We start from the raw sequence: 21,971 nt of genomic DNA on the forward strand, positions 1-21,971 counted from the left end.
TGGCCTCCTTGCCCTGTGGGGACTGGCCACCTTGTGGAGAAAGGTGGGGGCAACAGCTGGTCCCCCAAGGGCTCTGGGACAGGCAAGGGTGTAGCAGGTGGCATCCTGCCCTGGTCATTCCTACCAAGCAGAGAGGAGCACCAGGCCCATCTCCACCAGCTGCAGAGAGAGGGGATGCCCACCCAGCTATTGTGTGCTGATTAATAACAGATATCCCCCAAGTAGCACCCATCCCTCTACCCTCAGCCTGGGCCCCATGTTGCAAGAAGGCCTCACCTTAGCCCATTTGGATGTCACTTGCACCTCCTTTGAATGTTTCCCCTTCACTAGGGATGTGGGGACTCTCCGGGTGCATATGCAGGACCCTTAACCCCCAGCTGTGTTCTTCTAAGAAAGTGGCTGGTTGGGCTTTGTTAAGGCCAGTCTGTTCTCAGAAAAGGGCAACCCCAAGGCAGAGTGACCTGGGATCCGGTCTCCAGTCTGCAGCTAGCAAACCCTGTAACTTAGAGTGAGCTACTTGAACTCTCCAGGCCTCCATTTCCTCATCTGTAAATTTGAGCTAACAAATGTACCATTTTTGTGAGAATGCAATTATATAATTCAGATAAAGCATTTAACATCACATATTACTATTATTGAAATGCTGTTATTAAAATAGTCAATAACAGTATGGATTCTAACAGACTTCTTGGGTTGAATCCTGGGCCCACCACTTATTAGCTGTGTGATCATGAAAAGTCCCTAACCTCTCTGTGCCTCAGTTTTCCCCACTGTACTATGAGAATAGTAGCCGTACCTTTCTCCTAGGGTTGTTGTGAAGGTTAAATGAATGAAGGTGCACATGCTGGTGCCTGACACATAAGTGTGCTACATGTGTGAGCTGTTACTCAGTGGCTGGCCCCAGCTCCCAGCCCTACTGGCGTTGTGTCCAGGCTGGGTGGTGTCGACCCTCCATGGTAAGAGAGGACTGGAGTAGAATCAGGGCTCTCCAGAGGCCAGGCCTCTCACCCTCAGGCCGCATTCTTGGCTACAACAGACACTTCCATAGATCCCTCTCCCACCCACAAGCTCTCCTTCCCCTTGTCCACGGGGCCTCTCAATCCTTGCGCTCTGGATGTGTCTATGCCTATATTTGCTCTTGCTCCATCCTCATAGGAGATGAATTAGGTCTGTTCCTGCCTGGAAGCAGAAGGAGGAACCCGATGACCTCCAGGAACCCTCTGGTTGGCTCTTCTGCCCCTCCTAGAGGGCCACAGGCTTAGGTGTGTTGAGTGGGCCCCACCTCCTCCTCCTCCCACAGGCCTTCTGCACCCACGTGTTTGCTTTGAGTCAGGCCCAGAGCAGGTCTCCTGCCTTTACATGACTGGGTGGATACCCCAATCTGCCAGGGCCCCAGGTTAATAGTTGACTGCAAAACTGGGATTTGACTCTGGAACTTGGGGCCAGGCTCTAGGGAAGGGCTGGGAAAGGTGAAACAAGGAGACTGCTTTGGACCCAGGCCAACCGGAGGAAAGCCCTGTAAGGCGGGGAAGAGTGGGTTTCTGTGGCCGCCTGGGCATGAAGGCATGAAGCCTAACCCCATCCTCTGTGGCCTGGACCAGCCCTGTCAGGTTCTCCAACTTCATGCATTGAGACTGGGTGTGTCTGTGCCTACAGGTTTGTGTGTGTGATTGGGGTTGTGCTTTTTGCACACATCTGCCTCTCTGCCCACTGACCTATTTATAGCAAGAACCCTGGGCAGATTGCTGCTTCCCCTAAGGTAGCCCAAGTTGCTGGTTCCCACTGCCATGTTTTCTGAAAGGGGCTGGCAGGCCAGCAGCCCACGGAGCCAGACCATGCCCCAGGGAGTAGCTGGCACTGCACTTTGTACCAATTCCTGGCATTTATGGCAGATAATACATGGGATTTGAGGGCAGAATGGGGACTCAGTAGGGTGGGTGGAAGGATTACTGCTCTGATAACTCAGCCCCTCCTGGGGCCAGTGCTGCGGTGGTCAAAAAGCCAAGGAACCCTAGATTTGGGACCAGCCACTTCCCTTGCAGGCTTAGCTTAGAAGTCACTATCCCACTGCCCTGAAAAGTCAGAACTTGACCAGACACGGTGGCTCACGCCTGTAATCCCAGTACTTTGGGAGGCCAAGGTGGGCGGATCACGAGTTCAGGAGTTCAAGACCAGCCTGACCAACATGGTGAAACCCTGTCTCTATTAAAAATACAAAAATTAGCCGGGTGTGGTGGCACACACCTGTAATCCCAGCTACTCAGGAGGTTGAGGCAGGAGAATCGCTTGAACCTGGGAGGCGGAGGTTGCAGTGAGTCGAGATCATGTCACTGCACTCCAGTCTGGGTGACAGAGCGAGACTCCATCTCAAAAAAAGAAAAAAGAAAAAAAGGAAAATCAGAACTTTGCTCTCTGCTTCACAGGAGCCTCTCTCACAAGTATGATGGGGGAAGAGGGGCTGCCCCAGACCCCCACTCCACCCCAGCATGCCCTATGCCCTCACCAGGGTTTGGACCCAGAAGTGAGTGGGATGGAGAAAGGACCTGAGCCAGAGGACAGATAAGTGGCCGCCCCCCCCTCCGGGAAAGAATCAGTCCTGGGGGATAGGACCAGTACAGGAGTGTGAAGGGGAAACAATTGGGAGGAGGGTGAGTGAAAGTGGGGAGAGCAGAGGCGGGAGGGACAGGAGTGCCCAGGACAGAAGGAAGGAGTCACCTGGTGGCCAGGCCTGGAACTGCAAGTATCTCTTCTGTGAGGCCTCCTGCCCTGTGCAGCTGGACTAGGTGAGGGATTGAAAGTGCCCTGACCTCTCAGCCCGGAGCAGTCAGGTACACCCAGCAGACATCAGGGAGAGTTAATCTAGCTTTGCAGAGGAAGGAGAGTATGAAATCCGGCAGGAGAAGCGGCTCTGAATGGAGAAGCCTCTTCTGATGGCCAGAGTCAGGGGCAGGACGGGGTCAGTTCTCGGAGATCAGGGCTCTGGTGAGCTGAGCATCCTGGGTGGTGAGTGTGTGCTGTGTGACATCACAGGGACTCGGCAGAAGGGGCCCCAGGGGACCCTGGCAAGCAGCCACCAATTCCTTAGCCCTCCCTTCAGATCCTGGACTGTGGACTGCAGACAGGCTGACTGGAGCCCAGCACAGCCCTCTCTTCACAAGCCCCAAGTCTTCCCTTTCTTCTCCGTGCTCACAGTCAGAGCTGCAGAAATGACCAGGAAACTGGGTTTTTAATGAAGATGGCTGTGGACACTGTACACACATAGAAGGGGTGTGGCACAGGGCTAGAGGAAAGGTGCTCTCACTCCCTCCTCGTCCTTCACCTGTTACACCACAGGGTAGCTGGGAAGCCCCAAGTGCCTCATGGATGGGTGGGAGCCCACCCTGCTGGGGTGAGGTCTTCAGACACTCTCGTTTGTCCTGCCTCTTGGATATCTCTTTAATCCCAGTTCCAGAGGAGGGCATGCAGGCTGGAGGGAAGAAGTGAGGGGGGAGGTGGGAAGGGATGCTCCAGACACGGGCAGAGAAGTGAGTGAGCTGGGTTGGAGAAGAAGCATGAAGCAGGAGCTCAGAGCGCAGCACAGCAAGCTGGCCTGTAGGGACAAAGAGGCGAAGCCATCAGTTCCCGGGGACCTGTGTGCAGTGCATGAATCCCTGACTTACCTACAGCACATGCAGTCTCCAGGGCTTCTCACCCCTAGCGCACCCCTGGCTGGATCTTCATTCATAGGGGCTCCTACAAGACCTCAGCTTCTCAGCCCACAGGCACAGTTTCTCCCCTTTTGGGACCCCTCACACTGCTCCTCCGCACTGCGGCCCTCAGCTCTTACCTGGCCTTGCCATGCTACTCTGTGGGTGGTTAATTCCCACCTCCATGCTTCTGTTGCACCATCAGCCCTTTAACGTGCCCTTCCCGTTATCAGCTAACACTTGCCCATCACGTCCTCAGAGAACTCCTCCTCTCCAGAAAGCCTGCTCCGACCAGTGCTATCTGGTGGATGCCTGCCCTATTGCACATTCTCTCAGCACTTCCACAGACGGTTTTATGTGGCCTGATTTCCTTGCTTGGCCCAGTTTCTCCAGCTTTTTCCTCAGAGAGTGGGAAGTGTTAGCTTCTCTGAGTGGTAGCTCCTTGGGAACAGGTACTGTGAGTGCTGGGTACTTCGCAGGGAGCACAAATAAAGGACATCACCAGGAGGTATTTAAAAGAGCATAGATTCTCAGAAAGTCAGAGATGAAGGGACCCCAGGGATCCTCTAACCTAGTGGTTCTGAAACTCTCCATGTGCATCAGAATCACCTGGAAGGCTGGTCTCACCCCAGAGTTTCCAATTTAGTGGACCTGGGGTGGGGGGTGATCATTTGCATCCCAGGTGATGTAGATGCTGCTGGTCCCGGGACCACACCTGGAGAACCACTGATTTAACACAGCCCCCAATTTCATAGAGGAGGGGAACAAAAAGGGCCCCCAAACAGAAATGACATGCCCAAGGTATCACGGTGCTGGAGCCAGGACTGAGCCCAGGAGAGCCGACTCAAATCAGTCTCATCAGTGCCTTTGTCCCTGCACCACACTGAGTACAACCTGCCTGCCCATCGTGGACTCCCTCATTATCCTCTAGACTCTGATGGACCCCAGAGAAGGGAGCTGATCTCTAGGTACCTCTATTGTGAGGTCGGAGACTTGGCAGCATCAAACATCTTCTTCCGGCCTTCCATGCCAGACATGGCCTCCACATTCTTCCTCCAGTCACCCACCTCCACAGGCCGCTCCTGTGGACAAGTGGCACACACATCAGGGACTTACCAGGCTGGATGCCCCCCCCAGCTCAAGAGAAGTTGGGTGATAGAAAACCAGTCTCCTCAGATGATAAGAAATCCCAATGCCCCTCCCCAGCTGTTTAAGTCCTAGGACTCAGCCAGGCAGGTGGACACGGGCCAAGCCGAGGCCCCACAGGAAGCTGTGTGGCTTGGGAGCACTGGGTGATAGTGGCAGCTACGGGGCTAGTTCCCACCTCAATGCACCTGAGCAAAACCTCCTCCCAGGCCCCATGCCACCCTCCTGGTCTGGCACTCTGCAGGCTCAAGGCCACCTCTTCCAAGAAGCCTTCCCCTGCGAATGTGACTGCTTTTCCATTTCCTCAGTATACTGCCTGGCTTATCTCTTGTCCTCTGAAGCTTCTTGGGCCAGAGACTATGTTCCTGTCATCCCTGTTCCTTACAGAGCCTATCAATTTGGGGCACATATACTGTGAGTTCAACCAACTTTGAATAATTTGTTGCTGGGTGGTTGAACTCAGTTCTCTAACGTCTGTGCTCATGTGTGGCTATCACCAAGATGAGCTGCTGTCTCCTTTCCCTGTGGTGACCAGGCAGTCACCTCCAACATTACCCTATATCTCCATGTTCTCTTCACACTGGGAACAAGATTTTTGCTTCATGTCTCAGTCTGGGGTCTAGCTTTCTTTATGTCCTAGTTTCTTCATCAGACTGGGAACAGCCTGAAGAAAGGGAGCAAGTCTTCTTTCTTTCTTCCCACACTGGTCTTCCAAAACATTCTAGAACATTCTCTCTGTCAAGCTGACTGGCCTCCAACAGGAGCTCCTGGGCCTGCCTGAGGCCATGTGAGGGGTTGACAAGGGGAAAGCTGGTAGGGAAGAGGGTGGAAGGTTCTGAGGAAAGGGACCTCACCTTCTCTGTGTCTTCCTTCTTCACAGACTTGAGGTTGGCCCGCAGATCCATGGACACCTTGTGCTTGGAACCCAGCAGGGCCCGGAGCATGGCGTCAGCCGAGACACGGACCCGACGCAGGGGCGGGCGCTTGAACTTCCCACGGAGGTCCATCACCTTCAGCTTCAGGTCCTTAATCTGCAGGTGAGAAGCGCCCGGGGCTCACTGGAGAGGGAGCTAGCCACAGGGCACCCTTCCTAAGGACCTCAGATTGCTAGGGTTCCAGCCAGAGATACACCTTAATTTGTCCACCCTTGAAGCCAGACCTATCAGCAGTCACCAGCCTTTTCGTCACCAGGGACTGGTTTTGTGGAAGACGCTTTTTCCACGGAGAGGTGGTGGGGTGGTTTCAGGATGAAACTGTTCCACCTCAGACCATCAGGCATGAGTTTGATTCTCATAAGGAGTGTGCAACCTAGATTCCTCGCGTGCACAGTTCACAATAGGGTTCACACTCCTGTGAGAATCTAATGCCACTGCTGATCTGACAGGAGGCAGAGCTCGGGTGGGAATGCTCACTCACCCACTGCTCACCTCCTGCTGTGCAGCCCAGTTCCTAACAGGCCACGGATTAGTACTGGTCCACAGCCCAAGAGTTGGAGACCCTGCTCTAGGACAGTCAGACCCACCCACCCCTTTGCAAATAGCCACTGTACATTTGCTGATAAATGGATAGTTAATCAGATAGATAAAGCCTATTGGCCATTGCTAATACTGTAACCTTGAATAAAAGGGGTAGCTCCACCAGACTGAGACTTGTCTGGTTTGGAAGCCCTATTTGGAGTGCAGGGTTGCTTCCTTTTGTTCCTGTAGCCTCATCCCTGCTTCTAACTTATTCCTCCCCAGTGAGCCTTCAAAGCAGCTCACAGCCTTGGTCCAGCAGGGTGATAAACTTCCAGGTCCTAGACCCCTGGAGGAATTTCCAGGGTGTGATCTCTAGAGGGAATTCTTAGGAGCTTGGTGACCCCACATATCATTCCCGGTGGGCAGAAGTGGGAAGGAGGGAAGTGACTTGTGCTACCTCCCTGCCCCCTCCTCACTGCTTGGACAAATGACCCAAAGGAGCCCTGTCCTTCCCTGTTCTGCCCCACCCCACTGGAGCAGGGTCTGGATGGAGTTAATCCTCCCACACTCCATGCTAAGGGAGCACAGAGTACCGAAGTGGGAGCCAGAGACCAGCACTGGTCCCAGGACCACCACTGTGCAACCTAGGACAAGTCCTTGGCCTCTCTGATCCTGAGTGTTCTCCTCTGCAAGGTGCAAATAGCCCCTACTTCATCCACAGGCCTATAGGGAGGATCAAAGGCTACAACACACATGAAAGCACTTCACAAAGGTAAGACGTTATTAACAGGCATATGATTATTTGTGTGGGTGGATAAAGAGAGTGGCTTCTGTTAGGCTGATGAGCCCACATGGCAGGTAGGGAGGAAGTTTGTACTTTTCATGTGTGATTATCCACTCTGCCCATCTCCAGATCTCCAGCCCTATGGGGCTAGGGCGGAGAAACCAAAGGTTCCTGCTTAAGTGGCCCCTTCCAGGCCCTGTGGAAGGAGGGGACCTCCCATGGCTGCTGTATCCGTGCCCATGCCCCTGCCTAGCCCACCCTGGCCATGCCCCTTCCCTTCCTTAGACTCACCTCCCTGGTGTTGTGGAGACATTTGGCCTCAATGTCGTATCGCTCCTCATCCACCACCTCTACCTTGGCATGCAGCTCCCGGCACAGGTCCTGGGGGTGGCAGATGGATCAGGCAGGCGTGAAGAAGAGCGGAACAGAGCCATCAGTTTCCAGCCCTTGACCCTCTCCCCAGCCCCTTTGCAAGACCTGGGATCCAGAGAGGAGCTGACAGTTTCCTCCACTCTGAGGCTCATGACAGGCAATAGCTCAAAGGGTATGCCCTCTGTTCTCCTGTCTATATGTCGTGCTTTCTTAAAAACAGTATTCCTTTGCTTGAACCCAGGAGGCAGAGGTTGCAATGAGCTAAGATCACACCACTGCACTCCAGCCTGGCGACAGAGTGAGACTCCATCTCAAAAAAAAAAAAAAAACCCCAACACCACCACCACCAACAACAACAAAACAGTATTCTTGGCTGGACATGGTGGCTCATCCCTGTAATCCCAGCACTTTGGGAGGCCAAGACGGGTGGATCACCTGAGGTCAGGAGTTCAAGACCAGCCTGACCAATATGGTGAAACCCCGTCTCTACTAAAACTACAAAAATTAGCCAGGCATGGTGGCACACACCTGTAGTCCCAGCTACTCAGGAGGCTGAGACAGGAGAATGGCTTGAACATGGGAAGTGGAGGTTGCAGTGAGCCGAGATTACGCCATTGCACTCCAGCCTGGGCAACAGAGTGAGACTCTGTCTCAAAAAAAAAAGTATTCTTTCATCATGGCTTATTGCAGCCTCAACCTCCTGGGCTCAAGTGATCCTCCCATCTCATTGTTTTAACTTTTTATAGAGACAAGGTCTCACTTTCACTATGTTGCCCAGGCTGGTCTCAAACTCTGGGGTTCAAGTGATTCTCCCGCCTCAGCCTCTCAAAATGCTAGGGTCACAGGCATGAGCCACTGTGCCCAGCAAAATAAAATAGTTTTCTTATGATTAAAGTAATGTTTTAATTTTAGACATTTTGAAAACTATGTATTAAACATAATACAAAAATAATAAAAATTAAAATACCTAGTGATGCCACCACCCAGGGATACTTAGTAACATTTTGATGTATTTCCTTCCAGTCTCTTTTCTCTGTAATCACTGGCATTTAAATAATTTCCCAGTGTTCTGAAAACGTTAAAGACCAAGCTCTAAGAAAGGATAGACAAGTCCTTGGAGAAGTGGGGCTTCTCCAAACCCTGGCCGCCTCCCCATTCCATGCCATCACCCTGACTGCTTGTGAAACTGGGCCCCTGGCTCCGCCCAGCCCAGGCAAGTCACGCCTCCCCTCTAAGGCTCAGTTCAGTGCCTGTAAAATGGAATCTAATGTTCCTACCTCACAGGTGGTTGTGAAGATTAAATGAGACCATGGAAGTCAGGGGTGCCCTGTAAATTATGGAACCTTGAGCTAGTGTTAGTTCAGGCTCTTGCCGCCTGGTCCCTGGAGCCACCCACATAGTGCCTCCAACCCCATCCTGCCCTGCCGCACCTGCCGGGCTCACCTGCAGGGCACTGAGGGACAGGCCACGCGTCTGCAGTGTGGGGATGCGCTCTGCCAGGTAGCGCACCTTCTCAGCCTCGCGCTCCTCATGCTCCTGCTCCCAGCATTCCTTGGCCTTGGCCAGCATCAGGCTCTGGACAGAACAAACCTGCTGAGCTGGGGGCCTCGCATCTCCCACCCGGCATCAGGGAATGAGGCGAGGACAGCCCCAGGCTGGGCCAACTCTGAGACCACCGTCCAGTGTAGAAGTGTATGCAGCGGCCACGGACAGGCTGTGCGTGAGGGTACACCAAGTGGCCACACACAATGTTCCTGGAGTCCTGGAACTTGTTTTCCCCTGACAGTCTTCCTCTTACCCACTTACTGTCTGTTTTGACTCACAAAGCTCCAAAGAGAAAAACACATACGAGAATAAAGGAAGTCTCTCTGCCTGCACGAGTAGCTTCCCACTCTGAAGCTGGTCACCACCTACTCTAGGGACCCCAGGCGGGTGCCAGGATCCATACTCGAGGATCCCACCCACTGACCACCTGAGCCTGGCACTGGCTCCAGCAATGCTGGACTCCTTCTGCCCCTCATCATCCTCACTCTGGCCTCCTTCCTTTCTCCTTTCCATAACCCTCCACATCCCTTCAGAGTCGGCTCTCTGCCCCTCTGCCTCCCACTGGGCATCCCCCTGCAGCCAGCCCCCAGCCTCACCTTCAGCAAGAGTTTGCGGGAGGCAGTGATCTTGGGTTTTCTCTGTGAGCAAGAAGAGAGAGAGACAGGTGGTGAAGCAGAGGCTGCAGAACTGGAATTCTGGTCTAGGCCAAGACAAGTGCCAGCTAGGGTTCTCTGTCTTTATCCAGAATCCTCTGCTCACCCTGTGGTGCCTTAAAAGCTCATCTTTGTGATTTAACCCCTGCAGTTCAGACAAGGCTGCAGTCAGCTACCTTGACCTAGGGGTTGAAGCCTTAACTTCCCACTCTGATTCTGCTGCTGCTGAAATCTTGTAAGATACTATGAGGGTCACATGGCTTCTACAGGCACCTCTTTCCTCATCTGTAAATAAGGATATTATGACCCCCCCTTGCTTAGTTCACAGAGTTATTGCAGATGAAATGAGATCATGGATGTGCAAATCCTTTGAAAAGCATAAAAGCTATGTATGTTTTCACACTCCAGGTAGTAATACAGCAATACCTTGATGATCCATCATGCTGCATAAATAAGCTGTGAATTTCCCAAATAAATGAAATGTATCTATGTAGACCTCAAAACTTTTAAAAATGTTAACATTACCCATACAAATCTTCCTAAGATATAAAACCACTGTTTTATCTTCTTATCAAAAATCCTAAACATGTTGTTGCTTACTAGTCCTAGCCCTGTGACAGTGGTGTCTCAGGGGTGGCAAAGGTGAGTAGGGCTGCTTGGCCCCCAACTAATGAGACTGTGATGCCTTTCGAGCACTAGTATCTCTTCCGGGCCATAGGTGGTCACTTCTCGTTGCCAGCAGGAAGCATCCTACCTAGACTTAATGTGCTGCAAGCTGGGAGAGCATGGCTCTCCAATGTTATTCCAGGGTGTAAAGTAGAAGTGATTAGGCTTTGAGAGGGAAGTTCTCATGAGAGACAATGGATGAGTTTCAGCAAATGGAATGTGTAACTTCTATTCTGACTGTTCAGAGTGGTTTGTTTGTCTTTTCCTCTCCTAAAGATTTTTGTTACATTTCAGATAAGTGTGATTTCAAAAGAAAGAGCCTATGACTCTAAGCATTACCTCCACAGTTTACACACCGTAATGTACACATGGCAAATGTTTTACTGCTATCTTGTTTCCCCACCACTTGGTGAGTGAGCTGATGGTCACCTCATCTGACCATCAGTCAGTGAGGACTCACTTTAATACGAGCCTTAGCAAAACTTCAACATTCATATGAATGTTCAAAAGTAACATTTTCAATTCTTTCCGAGAATCTCTGTGCCACATGTCCCCTCCATCAATACCGCTAATTCGCACTGTTGCCATCCCTGAGTCCCCATTCCTATCCCTGCCATCCCCATCCTTGGACTGTATATAGGCTGTGATCTCAGCAGCCTGTTAAGTCTGGAGTGTATAGAATGGCCAGTGTCAGGATTATCTAACACCTGAGGGATTTAAGGACATCTCTTTGCTCCTCGCTCAATGTTCAGCCACTGGGCAAGAGTGGAATAACCCAATGACTATCCCTTACCCCTCAAATATAGCTTTGCACAGGATCAGCTTTGCATGGAATAGGGTGGTCCCCCCAGGACTGGACCAGCTCTCAGAGTGGGTGAGGAAGAGCTTGTGCTCAGCAAAGATGCAGAGTCACACCCAGCCCTGCTGCAGTACCAGTCCCAGGACAACCTTCCAGTGACATTGTACACTGGCACAGCAACTCCCTGGACACTAGGAAACCCCACATCCAGAATCTTCGCCTGATGTTTCCATCTCCTGGGAATTTGTTCAGCCACTAAATACCCTACACCTCCCAGACTCCCACCAGGGCTTAATACAAGCTCTCCCCTCTCCTTAGATGCCAACCCCACCTTCCCACCTTTACCAGTCAGAAGAGTTAACCAGGACAGAGATACCCCAAATACCACTTACCTCGCTTCAGGCATCCATCACAGGAAGGACAGGGAAAGAGCAGAACACAGAGTGAGTATGAACAATGAGGATTACATGTGCGGCCGCAGAACCTCGCAGACCAGCTTGGGGAAGGAGGGGGCCGCTGACAACAGTGAGCCAGAGAGTCATCAGGCATCAGGCAGGGGGAGAAGTTCGAGGTTCCGGCAGAACAGAATAAAAACTCAACAGCCCTTTGAACTACCGGGCATTCTTATTGGGAGGTACTGGGCATGGTAAGTTGGGGAGAAGTGGTGGAAGGGGAGGGAAGCCTTAGGGTAGGGTTCCAGTAACATGAAAGCATCCATCCGTGGGTGTGTGGGTAAATTCCCAAAGCTTTGTTCACCTACTGTGTCAGTGTTAAGTGGTGGCCTGGTACACGCAATTCACGTGTTAGATCAAGACAGGAAAACTCTGAGGCACAGGCCAAAAAGGCGCTCCCAGGGCAACCTGAGAGTGAGTTCTGCTCAATGGCTGGGAGGACACAGGCAGCACGGGGCAGACCATCAAGTGCTGTCCCTGTTTGAGGACCTGGTCTCTTAGGGGAAAGCTTTGGGGGTTGAAAACACGGTGCCTCCACTGTGGGGCTGAAGTCTGTGGCAAAGGGACTTGCCTTCCTGGGGCCCCAGATGGCAGTGAGACTACTTACACTTCCGGCATGGTGGCAGTGGGACAGCACCTGGGGGCAAAGAGGAACAGTTCATGAGGGAAAGTAGAAACCCCTGCCCCCAACCCAGCTGCGCCTTGGGAGCCCAGCCTAGGAGACAGAGTCAGAATACAAAAGGAAGAAATCAGACACACTGGATTCCAGCAGGTCAAGATGGGACAGGGTTGCAGGGCAGGGGTCAGCCAACTACAGCTCAGAAGCCTAACCTGGCCCCCCGCCTGTTTTTACTTAAAGAGTTGCAAGATTTTTTTTTTTTTTTTTTAAGAATTTGCAACAGAAACCTTATGTGAGCTACAAAGCTATCTGGACCTTTCCAGATAAAGCTTGCTAAGCCCGGTGGAGAACAGAATGGAGTCCATAGGAAATATGCTTGGAAAGTGAGAGCAGCCAGGCACAGTGGCTCATGCCTGTAATCCCAGCACTTTGGGAGTCCGAAGTGGGCAGATCATGAGATCAGGAGTTCAAGACCAGCCTGGCCAATATGGTGAAACCCCATCTCTACTAATAATACAAAAATTAGCGAGCGTGGTGGTGCACGCCTGTAATCCCAGCTACTCAGGAGGCTGAGGCAGAAGAATTGCTTGAACCCAGGAGGCGGAGGTTGCAGTGAGCCGAGATCGTGCCACTGCACTCCAGCCTGGGTGACAGAATGAGTATCCTTCTCAAAAAAAAAAAAAAAAAAAAAAATTGAGATTGTAGCTCACTCTTGAGGGCCTTGAAGGACAGGCTGAGTTTAGATTTTATCCTGTGGATTAAGAGTGGTCATTGAGGCCGGGCGCGGTGGCTCAAGCCTGTAATCCCAGCACTTTGGGAGGCCGAGACGGGCGGATCACGAGGTCAGGAGATCGAGACCATCCTGGCTAACACGGTGAAACCCCGTCTCTACTAAAAATATAAAAAAATAAGCCGGGCGAGGTGGCGGGCGCCTGTAATCCCAGCTACACGGGAGGCTGAGGCAGGAGAATGGCGGGAACCCGGGAGGCGGAGCTTGCAGTGAGCTGAGATCCGGCCACAGCACTCCAGCCTGGGCGAGAGAGCAAGACTCAGTCTCAAAAAAAAAAAAAAAAAGAGTGGTCATTGAAAGGCTCAGAGAGAGGAAGGCCTGGAAAGTGAATGAGCAGAGTGGATGCTGGAATACGGGTAGCTGCTATGTGGCACAACTCCATCCACAGATGGTAATACAACTGGCACCCCCAGGGTGGGGCAGTGAGAGGCCCTGAGTGGGGGAGGATAAGCCGCGAGGCAGGGCAAATCCTGTGTTCACCCAAGTCTGTCTTTCCCCATTCTGGGTTGGTTTTCCTCTCTGCAAAATTAGGGGTTAAATCAGTGGGTTTCCACTTGATGTTTATTATTAATTAATATTAATTAATTAAAATAATATTTAATTAATTTTATTTGGTTGAATCCTTTGTTCTAACCAAATCTTACTTGGAAGTAAAATAAATCCAATCAGTATAAGCAACATGGCATTTTGCCTATCAGAAGGTGGAGGGTGGGAGGAGGGAGAGGATCAGGAAAAATAACTAATGGATACATCTCTCATATCTGAGTGATGAAATAATTGATACAACAAACCTCCATGACACATGTTTACCTGTGTAACAAACCTGCACATCCTGCACATGTACTCCTGAATTTAAAAATCAAACAAACAAAAAGAGCCAAATGGCACTGGTTGAAGGGGGTTACCATAGCAGCCCTGTGGTCTTCTGTGAGGATACTTGGCCATGGAGCACAATTTGAAGCCCCCTGACCAGGTGATCCTGAGGCCCAGGCCAAAGAGGGGTTCCATGAGGCTGCAGAGGGAGATGTTCCAAAGCCAGACATAATTCACCGTCTTGCCTGAGCCTGGACACAGAGCATTCCAATGCCAGAGGAGGGAGGGACTGTGCAAAAGCTCAGGGAAACGAAGGGGACAGCTGAGGTGAGGAGCAGGTGTGCAGGGGCGCACAGAAACTCTGAGCCAGGCTGTGAGGTAAAGGGTGGGAGAGCCCAGTGTGTGTGTGGAGGGGAGGGCAGGCATGGAGCTCAGGGTCAGGAGTGTGGACTTGGTTCAAGAACCTGGTTGTGGGGTCTGGGAGGCAGGGAATTAAAGTACACTTGCAAAGTGCCTGACAATAATTTCATCCCAGACCCACCCCTTCCTCTGCCCTAATTCTCTCCTTTCACTTTGTGCCCATGAAGCACTGTCCCAGCCCCAGTGAACATGCTTTGGCCACCTCCCCTGAATCTACCAGTGGATCAGAAAGCCTTCTGGGCCTCCCTCCACCTCTGCCTCCACCTCTGCCTCCACCACCAGGGGAGGGGAAGGCTCGGGTGGAGGAGATGGAGGGGTAGTGTGACCCCAGAGTCTCAGCTGTCATGCTGGGGTACAGAGGGAGGGGTATGGAGACAATCCATGAATTCCTGAGATGCTTGGCTGGAATTAGATTTTATAGGCAGCTGCTTATTCTGAGGGCTCTGCTTCTCCAAAGATGCTGAGGAAATCCAAAGGAAACACCAGCTGGCGAAGAGCCACCTCCAGGCCCCTCTGTCCATCATCAGCCTCCAGGAATGCCAGTGTCCAGAGGGCACCAGGTCTGTGTCTGTCTCCCTGGGATGTGCCTTGTCCTTGGTGGGCATTTGGCAGTGATCATGCCTCCCTCTCTCCCTCAGAGAGCCAACTGTCCCCAGTGTGGGGCCCTACCTGCCAAGGCCAATTTGCACCTCATGCCAAGCTCTGGGACCTGCCCCCAGCCTGCCTCACTGACAAATGCCAGACCAAGGGGTCCCACGTCAGGCAAGAGGCCTCAGCCTGTGCTCTGACACCCACCAGACGGGGGCCCTTGCCAGGCTCTGTGGAAGTCAAGCAAGGACTGATAAGTCAGGATGTAGATAGCACAGGAAGGCTTGGAGAGCCAGGATTCCATCTCCTCCACAAGTAGCAAGCAAGGAGATAATGAGAAAATCCTCCACCCACGGGAGGGAGCAAAGAGTCTCTGGTGGTTGCCTCAGAGCTGGGCTTTCCCTTTCTTGAGGCTCTGCAGCATGGCAGGGACTATCAACTAGACTATGAGATTAAGTCTGTGTGTGTAAATGTGTGTAAGTGACTGTGTGTGAGAGTGTGTGTGTGAGAGAAAGAGAGAGAGTGTGTGTATATATAGGGGAAAGAACTGATCTCTGCACACCCAATGATCACATCCACAAGTATCTAGTTAGGCTCATGTGCTTCCCCCTACTCCCCACCCCCTGACCTTGGAACCCCATTCAAGGGCATCCCTGTCTTCCTTGCCTGACGGTTAACACTCCCAAGCCCATGGTGCTGGGCTGCCTACCACACACCATACCCCCATCTTGAGCTCTGAACAGCAAAGCCTAATCTCAGAGTTGCTGTGGGACTGTGACTCCCAAACCCGGTGGTAGGTGCTGCCTTCAGCCCTCACCCAAGTCAGGGACTGCCACATGGCCTCCTGCCCCAAGCCTTGGGCTGCCCTGTGGATACTGCCCTGGCGTATGTGTTCACTGGCTCTTGTGCCTCAACCCAAAATGCTGCCACCATTGCCTTCCTCCAAGAGGACCCCCAGTATCTACTGCTGCTCCTCAGAGCCAGGAGCTCTGAGCAGGAGCGGTCAAGAGGGGTTGCCGGTCTGCCCTCCCCTGCTCTTGTGCTGCAGTACAGAGGGATGGGCAAAGGGAGCTAACAGCGTCGCTCAAAGACAAAGAACACAGAAGCAAGATAGTTTCCTTGCTCAGCAGGGGGCTCTGGCCCTGCCTTCTACGCTCCCTGGGAGTCCTGCACGCCAGGCACCCTCCTTCTCTTCCGCTGCAGGTATTGCTGACTTTGAGAGCTCACCCAGCTCTCTGATCCCAGGGCCACCCCTTCCCCTGGGTGCACTATCCCTCCCACACCCTGCTGGGCATCCTGTGTGAAAACGTCATCCCTTAGGCAGCCTTGGGGCTCCTAAGGAACCTCATGGAAGATTCTTCTCCTTGCTCCCAGCTTCCAAATAGCCAGGAAAAGTTTTCACCTCTCACAACAGTTTTGCAAGAGATAGGCCATTCTGTGGGACAAAATGCTGTGGGAGTATTTTAGGAATGTTCTACCAACAAACCAACTGTACAGGCAAGAAACGGTTTTCTCCAGCTCCAAGACCTCGCTTTCTCCTTAAACAAAAGCCCCAGGTTCTCTGCCTGGGATCAACCTAGATCTGAAGTCCTGGGCTGTAGGCGCTTACCTTGTTCAGTCCTCGTGGAGCTGGGCTGGCCTGTGCCTCGCTGTAGACCGCAGACTGTGAGGGGCAGAGCCGAGGGGAGGCTATGAAAACTGTAGCCAGCAGCAACTGGCCGGTAAAAATAGAACAGACCCACTGCCCCCTCCTGCTGCCCCTCCTCCCTTCCACCCCTCCCACCACACACACACACACACACACACGCACACCTCACAGGGCAGATGCGTGCTGAGATACACACAACAGTCACACAGGCCAAAAGCCATGCGAGTTTGTGGCTCAGGAGCAGAGGCAAATTCTGTGCACATAGGTGCCACCGATTGAGTGAAACTAGCACCCACCTGGGGAGACTCAAGCTGCAGAAAGGGAAAGAACGAACAGCCAGACCAGGTGTGGGGACTGAACAGAGATGGGACCGGGAGGCGGAATGAGGGAGAGCAAGGGGCCACAGGGAAGGCCCAGAAGGGCAAGTAGCAGCTGGGGGAAGAGGACCATTGGGCTAACCCTGCATCTCTTATAAGGCATTATGAAAATGAGGCCCCCAAACCCATGCTCCAAAAGCCCAAGAGGGCTAAAGACTCAATTTTCCGGGATTTTTCGGTGGCTCGGGTGCACGTGGGATAGGAGAGTGCCTGGCTGTGGGGAGTGATGTGAGCAGTGTTGCAAGCTGACCCCAGTGAGTGTTTCCAGGGCTGAGCAGAACGGCAGTGGCAGCAGGGCCCACCTTTCCGCTCAGGGAGGTCTGAGGGTCTGCAGACACTCTGCATGCCACTCCAGGTGGGTTTCCTGGAATCTAGATTTCCTGGGTTCCAAAAAACACCCAAGTTTCATGCCAGGAACTCAGTGAGACTAATTCACCTCTCCCCTGCCCTAATCTTCATCTCCAGCCAGAAGCCAACAGATCCCAGGGGACTGGAGCCACAGGGGCTGCACCTGTTTACTGGGTATTTTTAGGACAGTTGATGAACACATAATACCCACCCTATAGTCAGAGAAAGACAATGCCTGCTATGTTAATCCTGTGGCTATTATAGTGTGTCATCTCATGGGTTGGGGCAGGACACTGACCCTCTCGGAGGCCAGAGAGAGGCCTCGCAAGCAGGAGGTTAGGGAGTCCCAGCCATGCTCCCCATTTGGAGAGGGAGAGAGTAATGGGCAGGGGTGTCCTAAGGAGACACAACCCAGTGCCCACAGAGGTAAAGGCCCTGCCCTCTCTACACCGACATTCTGCTGCCTAATAGAGGTTGCTCTAATTCTGTTCTGGTCGGGTCAACTTTGAGAAGCCTCTATGTGAGAAAGCTGCCAGGAAGAAAGGACAGGGTCTAGGGAGACATGGGGGTTGGGGGCATAGGATTCCAAGTGGAGAGGCTGGAATGGATAATGGAGGTGGACTCCAGCCAAGAGGATCAGCCAGAGGGAGCAGGAATTCAGGGCCTTTGCAGATAAGCCTACTGGAGTTTATTGCCTCAGCTTATTATAATTTACACAATAATTTTCCTTTTATTTATATACTTTTTTTTTTTTTTTTTTTTTTGAGACAGAGTCTCGCTCTGTCACCCAGGCTGGAGTACAGGGACGTGATCTTGGCTCACTGCAACCTCTACCTAGTGGGTTCAAGTGATTGTCCTGCCTCAGCCTCCTGAGTAGCTGGGACTACAGGTGCGCCACCATGCTTGGCTATTTTTTGCATTTTTAGTAGACACAGGGTTTCACTATGTTGGCCAGGCTGATCTCAAACTCCTGGCCTTGAGCGATGCACCTGCCTCGGGCTCCCAAAGTGCTGGGATTACAGACATGAGCTACCATGACCAGCCTATACAATAACTTTCTTAAAAGACCTTGATATTCTCAAAAACTGAATTATCTGCATGAATTATCCTGCTTTTTGAAAAGGAAAAACAAAGAGCACAGGTCGATAAATAGAAGAACAAAGCAGGGTGAACACAAGCCAAGAAAGTAGGCAGCCAGATGTCCACAGCAAGACGTGGAGAACATAGCACAGCCAGGGGCCCTTCTTGGGCAGGAGCCATGGAGAATCTCAGACTCAGAGTTATTCATCTTCACACTCTGTTGGGCAGCATGGGGCCAGGACCCCTCACCCCAGTGTCCCAATTCCATCCCCACCATCCCTGCACACCACGTGGAATCCAGCCTCCAGCTCCCCCTCTGAGATCCACCATGACCTTCGGCCCCAGTTCACACACTGACTTCTCCAGCATCTCTCTCCTGTCGCTCAAAGGTGGCCTTCAAAAGCAAGCATGCCATGCCCTGTTGTCCTTGCTCCTGAGCCCCATCTTCCTTCATGTATGGAGTGGGTGCAGAGCAGGCCACAATGATCCAGGCCGCCCACACCCAGCTGAGGGGCCGCCACTGGAGGTCTCAGCCCTGCAGCCCACTCACTGCCCCAACCAAGTGCGCCTCCGCAGCCTTTCTCCTCCCGCCCTTGCCTACAGAAAAGGTCACCCCTTCTCAGTGCACATCTGCCCTGGGGCCAGGTTTCCTATTCTCCCTGCAGAGCAGGCACAGCTGAACCAGAGCTGAGGTTCTGTCTGACACAGATGCTCACTGGTCAGGGAGGACCCTTCCCAGACACAGAGCCAGAAAGAGTGCTCCTGGCCCTGGCCCCAGGCAGCACTGTTTGTGCTACGCTGAATAGTGGCCCTCATAGGTGCCTGGGCCCTAATGCAAATGTGAATCTGTTACCTTAGATGGCAAAGGGTCTTTGCAGATGTGATTACATTAAGACACTTGAGACGGGGAGATTATCCTGGATTATCTTGGTGGGCCCAATCTAATCGCAAGTGTCCTTCTCAGCTGAGTGAGTCATGAGAAGCAGGGTTGAGAGAAGGAAATGTGATGAAGGAAGCAGATGTCAGAAAAGATGCTATGCCGCTGGCCTTGACCATGGAGGGAGGTCATGAGCCAAGGAATGCAGGCAGCCTCTACAAGCCAAAAAAGGGACAGGGAACGGCTTCTCCCCTAAAGCCTGCAGGGGGAAGCAGGCCTCCCAACACCCTGCCTTGCAGCCCAGGGAGACTGACTTCAGACTTCTGCCCTCCAGAATGGTAAGATAATAAACTTGGGTTATTTGTGCTGACTTGTTACAGCAGCAATGAGAAGCTAATACATTCTTCAGTGCCTTGCTGGGCCCTGGACTTCATGGTTCCGGCTATGCTTGGGACTAGCCAGGAAAACGGTGATCCTGGGAGGGTCAGTGAAACAAACCAGCCCGGGTTTCAGAACAAGGCAGCCCTGAGGAAGAGTGGGCCAGAATCCAGCCCCACCAGGGCCTGCCTGGCCTTCCAGAAAGCCAGCTCTGATTTTGCCGAGAGCATCACAGGACACCAGAGCAGGAAGACTGTCCAGTCCAATCTGTGTGCCCGTGAGGAAACCCAGGCCCCCAGAGGGGAGGCCACAGGGTGAGGGGTCAGGTCTCCTAACTCCCAGCCCAGTGCTCTGTCATGCTGCCCACAAAGCAGAGACACTTCCCTAACCTTAACTTTAGCCCAATTCTAATCCTAACACTAAACCTCTTTTAACCCCAATATAATCCCTGTCCCTGTCTTTATCCCTAACCTACTAGAACCTTCACCTTCTTGCTCTCTACTCTCTTGCTTGGTTTACTGAGGTGACTGCTTGCTCTCTCAATCCATTCTGCACACAGCATGCAAAATGCTAAAACTGACCTTGTTCTAATTCCTAATCCAGCTTCATCTGCAAGCCCTACACTAGACCACATGAGTTTCCCCTCCTGGCGTTGGCCCTAGCCTTATTGCAGGCCTTCTAGACACTAAGCTGAACTTAGGTTCACTGCAGAATTGACCCAGCTATGCAGCATCCTCTCTGAACCTTGGCTTCCTCATTTGTAAAATGGGTTAAGGGTGTGCAGAGACCTGAGGCTGAGCCTGACTTCCATGGGGTCCTCCTCCCTGGGACAAGGCTGGAGGCTTTCCCTTAGCCTCTTTTTCAAAATATTTTTTAATTTTTTATGGAGGTGGGGTCTCCTTACATTGCCTAGGTTGGTCTTGAACACCTGGGCACAAGCAAACCTCCTGTCTTGGCCTCCCAAATTGCTGGGATTACAGTATGTCTGAGTGTGAGCCACCATGTCTGAACCCCCTTAGCCTCTTTTAAAGTCCAGGAAGAGGCTGAGGCAAACTTGACAAGAATCCAGGCCTCAGGAGAATGGCCTCTGTGGTCAGTACCCTCTCAGATCTTCTGTGACTGCCCAGCTCAATGGAAATGGATGGAAGAATTGCCAGAAGGAGTGAGAACCAGAGCTGGCCAGATCGTGGGAGGAAGGGGCAAGTCCAAGAAAGAGGGACGGTGAGATGGGTGTCAGTGAGAGAAGGCCTGGAGGGATTTTCAGCCTCTAGTGCCACTGGCTTCCAGTGTCATCCTTGTCCCTCCCAGGGCTGGGGAGGCCACAGGGAAAGGGAAGGAAGTGTCTGGCCAGAGGAGCTAAGCCTTGTAAGGCCGTGGGTTGTGGAGTCAGGTCCCGCCACCTCAGAGGCTGACACCTGTCAGCCCTGGCTGCCCTGCCTTGGTTTGGGAAGCACAGAAGCCCAAATTAGCAAGTGACAAAGCCCAGACCATCTGTCTTCCCGGCGGCCCCTCCTGACACGGGCTCTCCCCCCACTACTCAGGGGCCTTCGCCTCAGTGACAGCCAACCCCACGCCCCTCCCTGCCTTCTCCACCCACCCCCTCTTAAGCCCATCATGGTTCCAAGGCCAGCTTTCTGTGACTGAGTTCTGAGAGGGGGCAGGGCTGGGGGCTGAGGAGACTAGAGCAGAAGGAACAAAGAAATCAAAAGGGTGTCACCCTCAATTTTTCACCACAAATCAGTCCCACATGAAAGTCTGTGGCATTAGAGACATAGCATAGTGAGGTGAGTCAACACACGACTTTGGAAGCAGACAGCTCTGCCACTCACCAGGAACACTCACTAGTGAAGCTTAGCAGTGTATCCCTCCAAGCCTCCACTTCCTCATCTGTAAAATGGGGGTAATAATGGTGCCCACCTGGGGGGTGGCTGTGAGGCTCCAATGAGGTATGTGCATAAAGGGCATTGCAAAGCCCTGGCCCAAGGCAAATGCTGAACAAATGTTGGTTCTTGGCATATAGTCCTCGAGGCCTCACACTACCATTCTGAGGTAGGCACTATTACTTACCCTACCATACCCATGAGGAAACAGGGTCACAGTGGTTTAGCAATCACCCAGGGTCCCACAGCAAGGACAAGACAGAGCTGAGAGCTGCACCCAGGTCTCTGTGCCAAAGTCCATGCTCCTGCACATAGTAAGTGTTCAGTAAACAGGGGCCGTCACTATGACTTTAATGTCCTCATCTTCAGCCAACACCATGGTTCCCACGGGGAACTTGGAATGGACCAGTGTTGTGACTCCAAAGCTGCGTATAATTCATCCCAACATTAAAAACAATAAATGGGCTGAGCATGGTGGCTCGGGCCTGTAATCCCAGCACTTTGGGAGACTGAGGCAAGCAGATGGCTTGGGCTCAGGAGTTTGAGACCAGACTGGGTAACATGGCAAAAGCCCCGTTTCTACAAAGAATACA

The 21,971-nt window shown here is 52.4% G+C and overlaps 1 protein-coding gene across 1 annotated transcript; it reads right to left on the minus strand.

Moving 5' to 3' along the window:
• Positions 1 to 3,207: 3,207 nt before the first annotated feature.
• TNNI1 (troponin I1, slow skeletal type) lies at positions 3,208 to 16,457 on the minus strand. Its single transcript, XM_065539585.1, has 8 exons — positions 16,400 to 16,457; positions 11,501 to 12,197; positions 9,587 to 9,628; positions 8,889 to 9,020; positions 7,365 to 7,454; positions 5,687 to 5,863; positions 4,659 to 4,768; positions 3,208 to 3,589 (listed from the first exon to the last, which is right to left on the minus strand). The coding sequence occupies exons 4-7, from the start codon at positions 9,012 to 9,014 to the stop codon at positions 4,661 to 4,663; spliced, it is 501 nt and encodes a 166-aa protein (XP_065395657.1). The 5' UTR covers positions 9,015 to 9,020; positions 9,587 to 9,628; positions 11,501 to 12,197; positions 16,400 to 16,457; the 3' UTR covers positions 3,208 to 3,589; positions 4,659 to 4,660.
• Between the last annotated feature and the right edge of the window lie 5,514 nt (positions 16,458 to 21,971).

This window comes from Macaca fascicularis, chromosome 1, assembly GCF_037993035.2.
Source record: "Macaca fascicularis isolate 582-1 chromosome 1, T2T-MFA8v1.1".
Taxonomy (NCBI): Eukaryota; Metazoa; Chordata; class Mammalia; order Primates; family Cercopithecidae; genus Macaca; species Macaca fascicularis.

Excerpts from the sequence above, each read along its gene's own strand:
- TNNI1 (XM_065539585.1), bottom strand. The coding sequence starts at position 9,014 with ATGCTGGCCAAGGCCAAGGAATGCTGGGAGCAGGAGCATGAGGAGCGC. Across the intron at positions 7,455-8,888 it reads TGTCCCTCAGTGCCCTGCAG|GACCTGTGCCGGGAGCTGCA; the intron begins GTGAGCCCGGCA and ends TGCCACCCCCAG. Across the intron at positions 4,769-5,686 it reads AGAAGGAAGACACAGAGAAG|GAGCGGCCTGTGGAGGTGGG; the intron begins GTGAGGTCCCTT and ends ACTTGTCCACAG.